The sequence below is a fragment of the Egretta garzetta genome, unplaced genomic scaffold (genome assembly GCF_000687185.1).
Source record: "Egretta garzetta isolate BGI_Z169 unplaced genomic scaffold, ASM68718v1 scaffold326, whole genome shotgun sequence".
NCBI lineage: Eukaryota > Metazoa > Chordata > Aves > Pelecaniformes > Ardeidae > Egretta > Egretta garzetta.
In genome coordinates this window covers 824,705-835,946 of record NW_009260026.1, presented here as the reverse complement: position 1 = coordinate 835,946, position 11,242 = coordinate 824,705, and the positions used below count along the sequence as shown (strand labels likewise).

The following is an 11,242-nucleotide window of genomic DNA, read 5'->3' as shown; positions in this document are numbered from 1 at the left end:
CCCAGTAGTCCTGCTCAGCCTACACCGCTCATGCCTGGCCTGGTGGGTTAAACACCCCAGAATCCTTAGCCCTGAACCTCCTTTACCCCCCAACACACCCAAAATATGTCAGTCTTCTTCATGTCCCTCGCCTCTACCTCCTCTCAGCTCTGCTCCTTTCCTCACCCTTCCCCAGCTCCCAAACTTCCAGCCCTCTCCAGACACCCTCAGCAGCCTAGACCATGCAGCCATAGTTGCTCCCTCTTCATCCAGTAATTTCAGGAACCCAGGGACATCCCGGGTCTGTCCCATCTAAAGTAGACCCGCTTCTCCAGGGAAACTCACCACCTCAGGGCCCTGCTCCAACACCCACAGGCACATACAAGCCATCATGAAGAGGGTGCATTGCTACGATGGTGTTTCCAGGGGTGGGGAAGGGTTGAGGTCCTGCCATGGTGCAGGGTGTTGCAAAAGGGCTGTGGGTGCAATGCCAGGGCAGGAGGAGCGCAGGGTCTGATGCAAAGGGCAGATAAAGCCCTGATTGCTCCCCCATGCCCTGGGGAGAGAAGTGAGGGTCTTGGGCTGGCTCTGCCTCCCGTGTGACTCGAGCTCTTTGCCTTAGGGTCAAACAAGCAGAAAGAGCTATTGCTTCACCTTAGCCCAAAACAGCAGCAGATCAGCATTTTTATCTGATATCCACCCTTGGAGAGGGGGAAAATGCAAAAGGAAGGACTTCAGTGTTGACTCTTTTCTATCCCCCACTTTTAACCATTTTGCCTCCATCACCCCAAACCACACCGTGTCTTTTGGCAGGGAGCAAACAGCATTTGCAGTCCCAGTGAGCAAGTGGTAGCGGCTCCGGTGCTGTCCCTTTGCTGGCACCCAGAGCGGGGCCAGACTGCCCAGAGGCTGTCTGAACTGCACAGCCAGAAGGGATCCCACCAGTGCACCTGGTCTCCCTGCCCTTTGGTGATTTCCCTGGATAATAAACCTTGATCATCCCCATAACTGCAGCAAATCGGCGGGGAAAGCAGCCAGCACCAGGGTGGCTGGGCAGGCTGGAGAGGCAGGGACAGGGACTGGAATGGGGACAGGGACACAGGCAGGCCAGACCCAGCCCCTCAATGCTGCCTGCTCTGCCAAAGCACCCCAAACTGGCTCTGCTGATAGCTGGCAGTTACCTAAGTGGCTACCGGGCATTTGGGTTTGTTCTTTTTGTTTTGTTTTTTCACGTTCTTCCCTTTGTTTTTTCAGATTAATTTCATTCTTTTTGTCAACATTTTAAGAATCTTGATGAGGAAGCTCAGCATGCCCGAAGGACGGAGCAGTGATTTCAACCAGTACAAGTATGTCCCTTACATCGCGACTTTATGCCACTTGAGCCCACCCAAGCTCCTCTTGCTCCTTCTACACCGTCTTTCCCCTCTGTTTTCATTCTCAGGAGACTTGCAAAGTCAACACTTCTCCTCATCCCTCTCTTTGGGGTCCACTACATAATCTTCGCTTTTTTCCCTGAAGATGCAAGCAGCGGCACAATGGAAATTCAGCTGTTTTTTGAATTGGCTCTTGGATCATTCCAGGTAATATCCAACAAGCTATTATTTCTTTAAAATAAGAAAAAGAGGTATAACTCTGCAATAGAGCAGAGCCCCAATAGCAAAACCAAGCTGTCTGATTTCCCTTGAGATGCCTCCTCCCTATTCAAAAGCAGAAACTGCAGTTCTAATTCTGTGACAATGGTTCTTTTGTCTTTTAGGGCTTTGTCGTGGCTGTACTTTATTGTTTTCTTAACGGTGAGGTGAGTTTTGTGTATATAACATACTTTTTTATTGCTCAAGCATGCCTCATGAATCAGTAAGATACATCCTCCAATGAATTACACGTTTTATCTGAGGGTTTTCTTCCCAGCTACTTAACGTCACTTGAGAAACACCTCCTAAGACCTGGCAAGCCTAAGTAATCGTATGCCAGATGCAAATTTCACCTCGCAACTATTGCAGCCCTTTCGTAAATCAGATAGCATTATTACTGTCTGGGAACCGAGGAGGGTGGGGGTACCACCCTGTGCAGGGTCACGCTGATGATCCACTGGTTCTGACCTATGGTGCTATTATCTGTCATCCCATGGCTGATTTCTTTGCTTGATCCTTGGCAGGGAGTTTATCAAAAGCTGTATCCAGTCCAAGTTTATTAGGACTCTCATAAGGTAAAGCTTTTGGAAGAGGGACCGTTTCCTTTGTAGTCATATGATAATGCCCAGTCTTCTGGGCTAGAACTTACACTCTGAAATGCTGTTTGCTGCTGGTAGAGGTGGGGGGAAAACATCCAAACCTGGGAGATCCTGAGGTTATTGGAAGGAAATAAAAACCAACTTTGGTGCCTAAAGTTGGAAGAAAAACTCACTTTGAAGTGGAGGAGGTGTGTTTGGAATACTTTGACTAATCCTTTAACAGGGTTCAGAAAAAGTTCCTTTGAAATTAAAATCTGCATTTTTTTACCTTAGATTGCCAAAATGTCCCGTTTTTACAACTAAAACAAAAATCTTGGAAAAATCTAAACCAAACACTAAGGCCAGCTAGACTCTGAACAGTTTCACCTGCAATAAACAGAAAAACAGGTTAACAGAAAATTGTGTGGCTGCAACAACAGTATCACAAGAAGTGACAAGAAACAGGCCCTACCCTAACCCTTTAAACTGGGGGTTAAATAAATAAATCCAAACCTTGGCAAAGGTAACCCCCTCTCCTTTTCCTGTTATACCGCTCTCTGCAATGCAGGGCTCCAAGATAAACCAGCTGAACTAAGTATTTTGTGACCTTTCTACCTAGGTTCAGCTGGAAGTGCAGAGAAAATGGAGGCAGTGGCATTTAAGCAAACACTTGCGTCAGCATCTCAGCACCTCAGCGAGTAATGGAGGAAGTGGCTTAACTCAAGAGATGCAGATGGTGAGGTCGAGCCCACCAGAGCACAGGAGAGCAACCCTCCAAAGATCAAGCGTGCTTTAACACCGTGTGCCTGGAGGATACCTCCATGCTCAGATACACATGGTTAAGTTCCATGGACCGTGCTGGGAGTCTTGTGTATGTATCCAAAAGCGGGACTTGGCTGTAGACCAACAGTTCTTGAAACACATCTGTTCATCTATATCCTGTGTAGCACCAGAGTTACTTTACAAGGCAAAATGGGCCAAAACATTATGATCTTCCTTGGGTTTCTGGCCATAGTAATTTGTGTTTCTTTCCACACCAATACTTTTCAGCTGCTATGTCTATGTTAAATGTGACATTTCATTTTCCACGTGGCTCCCCAGCATGTTCCAGGCTAAGCCTGGTTGGTCAGTTTTAGAAGTTCTCTATTTCTTCTGCTGTTGAAGCTGGGAGGACATTCAATTTTGTACGACAAAGGTTCCGTGCCATCCTTTCACACAGCTCATAGATTCAAAATGCAAAATTAATTCATTCATACCATTTACCACAATTCAAAGTCTTTCTGCTGTGGTGATGGATGATGGGCACTGAGAACATAAAGCATGGCTGAGCTAATGCTTCGCTCAGGTTTGCTCCAGTGATGGTGGCAGGTTCAAGCGGTTTTCTTCCTTTGCCTCTTCTGACAGTGGAGATCTCAGAAGTAACAGTGGTCCAATTTGGATTTTTGTATGGTTTTTTAAGTGGTAAAAAAAAGCTACTATAGCATATTCCAGGGTGACCAAGAAAACTTCAGTAAGGTGTCTCTTTCCTATTGTGTCTGTACCTCTGAGATTTGTCCTGCTGGTCTTTGAAGGGAAGCAATGAAAGCCCTCGGGACATTTAAAACTCAGTTGAACTGGACAGTACAAGGTATCTTACGAAAAACAACACCATAGTAGCTGGCAAAAATCTCTTTACAGCCTATGATCACTCAGCATGCTGAAACCTGCAAGACTATGCGCTGTAATATGCTGTCACAAGGTATCCAAGCTTCTATTACAGCGTTATGTTCTTAAGGATAAAGTTGTTAAGCAAATTTCCCTGGTCTGAGTTGGAAAGAGATAAAAGAATTCATCCGACAATTGCAATCAAGCCTCCTACTCGGTTTTGTATCTGCATTTCCCCAGCTGGGGCAGTTCTTGTCTGGTTTTCTTCAAGGGCAAAGATGACTGAACAGAAAGTTAGTGGTGTTTATCACTTCTCCCTCCTCCTGGTCACCTACAAGACATTGGCAAAACACGTGTGGTATGCCAAATGCTGACCGAGCAGCATTCCCCACCCGCTCTTTTTTAACCACTCTAATGAGCTCTTATTCACACCAAACCCTCGTGATAGATTTCTGCCATTTTACCAGAAGACAAACACACAGAGAAATTCAGAGGATGCTTTCAAAGTTAAACTACCTGTGCAGAAGCAGGTTTTTGAGAGCTATTAGCACTGTTTCAAGTCCCAGGATTCAGGAAAAATGTCTTTTTTTCTCTTTGGTGACAGACCGCGCAGCCCGTATCCCCCCAGGGAAACAGGCACTGCGGGGAAGGGCACCTCGGCAGGGGGTTCAATCTGGCCTCCCCTGCCCTGTCGGCTTTGCCTGCTGATGCAGGCGACCCAGTGGCAGGAGAGTTGAACCTCTTTAAAACCAGGAAAAAAAAAAAAAAAAATCAAATACAAAGCAGTGAACTGGCAAGGGTTTCCAGGAATTAATTTTAAACTTATGGTTTTTGAAATGGCAAAGTTTTGAGTCGACTTTGTCCTTTAAAACTCAGCCAAAGCAAGTGGAAGGAAGAGCAGAAGCGGGATCGGTCCCGTGACCGAGGGAGAAGTGAAAGCCCCTCCATGCACATTTGGGTGAAAGATCTCATTTCTTGCTGACTTACCCAAGCCAAGCCGAGCTTCCAGCCTTCTCGGGGGTTCACCCTGTCCCAGTGCATTCAGCAAGTCAGGTAATTCCGAAAAGATATAACCGTTAGCCTAATTTTCTCTCTGGCCAACAAATAAGACCAAGAAGAGTGAAGCAACTCGTATGTTCCCTGAGAATTGAACATTTACCAGTCAAGCCAAAGCAGATGCTTGTTTTAAATGCGAGTGCCTTCTTCCAGCATAAATGAAGAAATACAGATTCAGAGATATAATAACATGCGATTAATTAGATCTGATGCAATTATTGGCTCTCCCTCGAGCCAGTGTAAGAGCTCAGCCTTGCAGCGCATAGTTAGGACCAGCATGGATGGCACAAGGTCAGGTGGAGCCCAGGCTGAGCATGATACTGATTTGGTACAGGAGTCCTGGTGAAACAGGGGCAAACCACACACCCCAAAATAAAATGGTCCTGGGTTTTGTATTTTAAAAAAGTGTTCTAGCATAAGTTATTGTTTTGCATGGCCATTTTGTTTTTATTTGGCTTGCCTGAAATAACCAAAATCGGGAATTATTCCCAGATTCTGTATTACATTTTCTTTAGGCATTGAGCACTGGGCCTGGTTTGTATGGAGAGCTGAGGTTCTGTAAAAACCCTTGGATATCAGCTGGCATTTGGAGTCCTTGGCTCTTTGGGAAGAGCAAGTCTACTCGGGCAGGCAGCCCCAGGCATTACGGTGGTGTGACCTGGATGTAGGAAGCTGCTGCCACCCACCACCACAGTGGGACGGGTTCTCACCTTGTCCATCTTCTGCACAGGGGATGCAAAAGTGGCCTTCCCTGCTGGAGATCTCTCTTGATTAACTGTACTGAAGAATACTAAAGAAGAGAGCTACTTGGCTCCAGGAACACTGACATGTTTATAAGCAGGGGAACAGGGAAGTAAATCTCAGTGAGCGATGCAAAAGGTGGGAGATGAGCGGATGCAAGGCAGGCAGGCTCCGGCAGCCTGAAACAACCGACAGGCTGAACGCAAACCCCATCTCCAGCTTCCCTTTCTCTGTAGTCGTTCCTCGGTATTCAATGAAAAGCAGGCGTTTGGTATCAGTGAACAGGACCTGAGCACCGTCTTTCAGGCGAGCAGTTATCACTGCTCTGGGACACTGGTGATGGCCTCTGGCTGTTCACTCCAGGTGCCCCCAGAAGCCAGCTGAAGCTCTGCAAGCCAGCGGTGCAGGCAGCAGCTCCAGCAGCCTGAACATCAGCAGTCTAAGACCAAAGGCTGAATTTAAGAGGAAGCAATGAATGGATTTTCTCTCCCAACGCAGCAACAAGGAAGTTCCCAGCAAAGCTGTCAGAAGCAAGCAGCAGTATTTTTGTGCAGTGAATAATTACATTGTGCAATGCCTCGCTGGGCATCGGGGAGCTGAAATGAAGGGGGTGGTGCCAATTCAGAGGGGTTGGATCCATGAGAAGGTGAGAGGCCCCAGGAATCCAGCCAACATCCCTCCCAGGACACCCCCCGGGGCAGACCTTTCTTTCACCCGGAACTGAGGCCCTTCTTACATGTGCAGGCTGAGATAGAAGGTTTAGAAGGGCCATTACCTGCTTACCATAGGCCCCAGCAGAGGGAAGGAAAAGGTGGGCAATTCCTGTAATCACCTTCTCCTGAATCACAAAAGCAAGCAAAGCTCAACCCCCAAATCACATGTCCCTCCATGCACAGCTGATGAAGGTACTGGAGACTTAAAATCAAAATACCAGTAACAGTCCAGGATATCTCCCTAGTTTGCATGCCCTCTACCATTATGTCCTTATTCTTATCCACAAGCAATGGTTTGTGCACAAGCTTCCAATTAAAGTTACTAGCTGAGCAAGTCTAAACAGCTCATTAACACAAAGGCAATGCTCATTATCCTGCTTTTAGGAGATATTAAACCATCTGAGACAGGCCAATGGCCTCTCCCACCAGAGAGAGAACACCAGGTGCTAATTAACTTACTTGAGATTACATAAACTAATTCCCTGGTGAAGCTGGAAATCTGTTTTCCTGACATTTAACTAAACGCATTAGTACAGTGAGCTTGGGGAAAAAAACCTGTATGAATACATTGGTGCTCAGATACCACTTCTTGCAGGCCAAATAAGCAAAGCTTGGGAAAAGAGCAAGGATGCTTCTGACACAGGGTGCGGTGTGGGAAAAGGGAGGTGAAGGACACAGGAAAGAGCTCTTCAGCCGGTAAACAGCACACAGGCAACAGCAGGAAACCATTAAAGAGCATACAAGGTTATCTCCGATTCCCACGAAGCAGCACAGCTGACTGCCCCTCTTGTTTTGCAAGACAAGAAAGTGGTGCTGCCTGCTTGGGTTGGTGTGGACAGGTTGGGAGAGGAAGGGGGGGGGGAGCGTGCAGCAGCTACGCAGCCGCAGCTTCCTTGGTCGCAGCTCGGCGGAGCACCAAGCAGTCATTTCTTCATCGGTCTAGCTGGGTAAACAGACAGAATTGGCACCTGGGAGATTACATAAGCCCTACTCATCCCCTTAAATCTGCACCCCGATATCTAAATATAGAAAGAGATAATTACAGTTACCTTATTTCAAAGAAGTTTATTTAACAAGCTTCAAGAGTGTTGCTTGACGCTTCCCCAGGCTTCAGAAAATGAAGTTGCCCATTGCTGCACCAGTTGCTGTATATAAGGATGCCTCTGAGACAGCCAACACTGTTTCGTAGTATTTAGCCATCAAAACACATCTTCTCCCAGCATTAGTAAGTCAAGCAGTACTATACAAAGCCAGTTGGAAAAAAAAAGTTCGTGTTTTCCCTAGAGGATTCCCTAACCCCAACAAAAGGCCTCTTCTTCAGCTACCAGAGGGCATCCTAAAATAATTCACAGTTGCACCAAGGCTTGGGTGACCTCAATGGCCAATTGTCCACTGCCTCCCTCTAACCCGAGTGGGACTCTGGGGCTGGTGCCTTCATCTGGCTACGGCTGCCTTCCCCCAGGGAAGGGGCTGGGGGCACAGCCTCCCACTAGCATGGAAGGGAGTACATGCAGAATTGATTTCCAAATTTGGTTATGAACAAGAAGGCACTCTGGAGTTACATGCATGTTTCTAGACAAGCCATGGACATCTAGAGCCCTTGACCTCATGTAGGAGAACTGTCCTGTCTGGCATGGGCACCCCTATGCACCCAACTGATTCATGGGCTAGTTAAGGCACTCTACCACCTGGTAACACCATGGTGTGACAATCTGGGACCAGACCTTGCAGACTCTCCCTGGGGTAAGTAGCTCTGCTAAAGCCAATAGTACTGTTCACACAAGCATCTGCAAGTTCAGCCCACCAGCACATCTTCCACCATGCAAGTCAGCAAATCAAAAGCACCTTTGCAAGAGAGATACAATCACAGTGCAGTTTTCCAGAGGCAGGTTAATGGCGCAAGTCCTTGTCCTTGAGAGAGGGTCAGTAAACTCTGATGGAGCCCCAAACATTGCAAGAGCTTCAGGAGTCACCTGGGTAGCACAGCTCTGTGCATTATCTCACCAGAGAGATGGGCAGACTCACGTGCAAAAGCACAACTGTCACTGTCCAGAGCAAGCCTGGTCTGAAATCACATCGCAAAACAGGCTTAGGAGTGTTATCTTAACAAGTTACGGAAATCTGAGAAGGAATGGAGACTGTCCTCATGAAGGCAAGCAAGTCCACAGGAGCACATTCAGCAAGAGTGGATGTATGGTCAGGCAGGCAAGACTTCCAATTCTTGGCTTTCAAACACAAAGCTGTTTACCCGTGGCTTGCCTACACAGCCTTCTCGGCCTGTGTGCTATGATGCTTTTGTTTCAGGCAAAAAATTGTGTCAAACTTGCTGCACAGGAAATGAAAGCCTTGCTCAACAGCTATCAGACAAGCTACAGAGATGAAACATGTAGAAACATTTGTCCTATAACAAAAATACAAGCTGTTTTATCAGCTGATAAAAACCAAACATTAAAACAGAGACCCTGATATTTTATTTCTGAAGACATTTTTATCTCTGGGCAATGGAGTGCTGTATGTTGGGCAGGAAGGACATGTGTGGGGCAACCAACCTCTGAGCTCTCCTGCTGAGGTCATCTTCTCCTTTTAAAACAGACAGCATAGGGAACTTCAAAGCTGCAGCCATCGTAGAGATCTTGACTCAGGCACTGGCAGAAGGAAGACCAGCCTTAATATAATTTTGCCAAGTCTCTTTGGACTTCCATCAGCTGTAACAGATTAGAGCTGCCCCCATCAGCCCCTTCTTAGGCAATCTTGGGCTGCAGCTCCTCCCAGGCCCACTGTTTATCAGGGGATGAAAAGGACTTGGTCTGGTCAGGAGGATCTAGCGCTTTCTCCTCCCTCACAAAATGCTACAGGCGACTCTCAGCTACAGGATGAGGAGATTTCCCATTGCCCCAGCAGGAAACCTGAACAAACAAAATGCACCCCAGAAGGTGCGGTGGTCCCTGTGTGGTCTGCCCAGCCACAATGCCTACCTAAAACCCCTGCAGAGCTTGTCCCTCTTGCCCTGAAGAGACAAAAAAGAAACCAAGAGCAGCAGCGCCCTATTACAGAGAACTTTGCGAGGGCGGTGAGGGAGCCGGTTTGGGTGACGGATTGGCACGTGTCCCACAGTGGCAGCAGAGGAGCGGTGACAGCAGGGAGAGGCCGCGAGCAGAGGAGCATGCACCGCTGCCCAAGGAAGGCATCACAACCCTTCCCCGTACACCTGCACCACCTAAAACCTGTCCTCGGCCCCAAGACAACTACATCTCCCTGCGCCTCTGTCAGGGGCGTCCCAGAACAACTCACAGAGGACAGGACAGATACAGGGAATGTTGCCAGCAGGAAACAAAATGGGTGGCCGGATCGAGATCCGTGCGCCGCCTTTGGTGGAAGAGAAATGGAGGAGTGAGATCCAGTGAAGATTTTCAATGCTCCACGCCAGTGAGCATGGCCAGACACAAGTCATCTGTCCCCGAGACGGAGCAAAGCGGGGAGACACGCCGAAGTTGCGTCACACCTTTCACAGGTTCCGGAGTACAGGGGAAAGCCCAGCAACACCAAACCCGCAGCAGTACATGCTTTGTGTAAGCCTCAAAGCTGAGCCCAGGGGTGTAGATCGCAGTCTGCCACCCCTCTGCACATTTAACGGGACACACTCTTCTTTAAACCACTCCTCCAGAAAAACACATTTCAGCAGCAGCCAGGCTCAGTCTCTGCTTTGCTCGTGCCACGCAGCCCTCCACGCTGACCAGTGGGTGGGTATGTCTTCTACAGGCATCAAGACTGACTCATGGTTTGCCTCCTTGCACGCAATTTAAGACACGGTGTCCTTTTCAAACTTCGTTAGACTCCCTTTTTTCCAGTCTAATTGGCAAAGCCGATTACACAACGGTGGAGGTACACCCTTTGCACCTAGATTTTGCCTACCCCATTCCTGGGGTGTGTGAGGCTGTTGATGTGAAGTCCACTGATCCCATTAAGGAAGAAGAGAAAGGCAGCAATGAACTCGCACCAGTACGTCAGCGTGAAGCCCGTGAAGGTGAGGTGATCCTTCACAAGGATGGAGAAGCTCAGAACCCCAGTGGCGGACAGCAAAAACGAGCCGAGGATGAGAACAGAGCCCATTGACCACTTCCGCCTTGCATTGGTGTCCTCGCAGACTTGGGACACCATCAGGAGCTCCAGGCCAAATATGGCGACCACAACAGCAAAGGACACCATGCTTCTTATGGGAATCACCCCCACGCTCAGCCCCTCCACCTTGGCCAGGCTGAGGTCCGTGACGCACCTCAGGACGCTGCCGTTGCTAACGGTGCAGAAGTGCCACAGTCCGAAGAGCTGCCCCCTCGCAAAAAGCCAGCGGCCATCGCAGACAGAGATGGACGACAAGACCACCGCTATGGCCACGCACAAGATGATCAAGCTCCTGATGAGCGTCTCAAAGAAGGATTTCTGTGGTCTCCGGTGCGCCAGCAGCCGCTGAGCCTTAAAGGATAGCAGGGGGAAGAAAAACACCCAAGTTAACAGCACTGCTTTAGGCTGAAATGAAACCAGGGGAGCAAAGCTTTGGGACTTCAGTTTTGGAAGTGATTTGCTTGCGCCCATCAAACCCCTTCTCGCAGGGGAAGGCAGCATGGTTACAGGCTGCACCCAGGAGTTGGGAAGGGTGGGTGAAGCTCTCCCGGTTCCCCAGCTGCACGGATGATGCCCCCACATCAAGGCCCGGGTTCGGGATCACCAAGGCTCCAGGCTGAGCAGGATCCCTGCCCTACAGCCCCGCAGCATGGCCTCCTGCTCTGGCAGGGCTGGAGGAAACCACCGGCCCCTGGGAGGATGGAGGCCGACGGCTGGGACGGGGGAGGCGGCAAGGAGCGGAGCCGGGGGGACCCCAAATACCTGCACTGCCCTTCTCTTC

At 48.8% G+C, this 11,242-nt stretch overlaps 2 protein-coding genes across 2 annotated transcripts in view; one reads left to right on the top strand and one right to left on the bottom strand.

Moving 5' to 3' along the window:
• SCTR (secretin receptor) overlaps window positions 1–2,984 on the top strand; it is a 21,634-nt gene extending 18,650 nt beyond the window's left edge. Inside the window, exons 10-13 of the mRNA XM_009640850.2 lie at window positions 1,234–1,325; window positions 1,421–1,559; window positions 1,736–1,777; window positions 2,808–2,984. Of these exons, the coding sequence (XP_009639145.1) occupies window positions 1,234–1,325; window positions 1,421–1,559; window positions 1,736–1,777; window positions 2,808–2,984 (450 nt within the window). The remainder of the gene's footprint in view (window positions 1–1,233; window positions 1,326–1,420; window positions 1,560–1,735; window positions 1,778–2,807) is intronic.
• Window positions 2,985–7,542: 4,558 nt separating this feature from the next.
• TMEM37 (transmembrane protein 37) overlaps window positions 7,543–11,242 on the bottom strand; it is a 6,105-nt gene continuing 2,405 nt past the window's right edge. Inside the window, exon 2 of the mRNA XM_009640819.2 lies at window positions 7,543–10,812. Within this exon, the coding sequence (XP_009639114.1) occupies window positions 10,240–10,812 (573 nt within the window). The 3' untranslated portion in view covers window positions 7,543–10,239. The remainder of the gene's footprint in view (window positions 10,813–11,242) is intronic.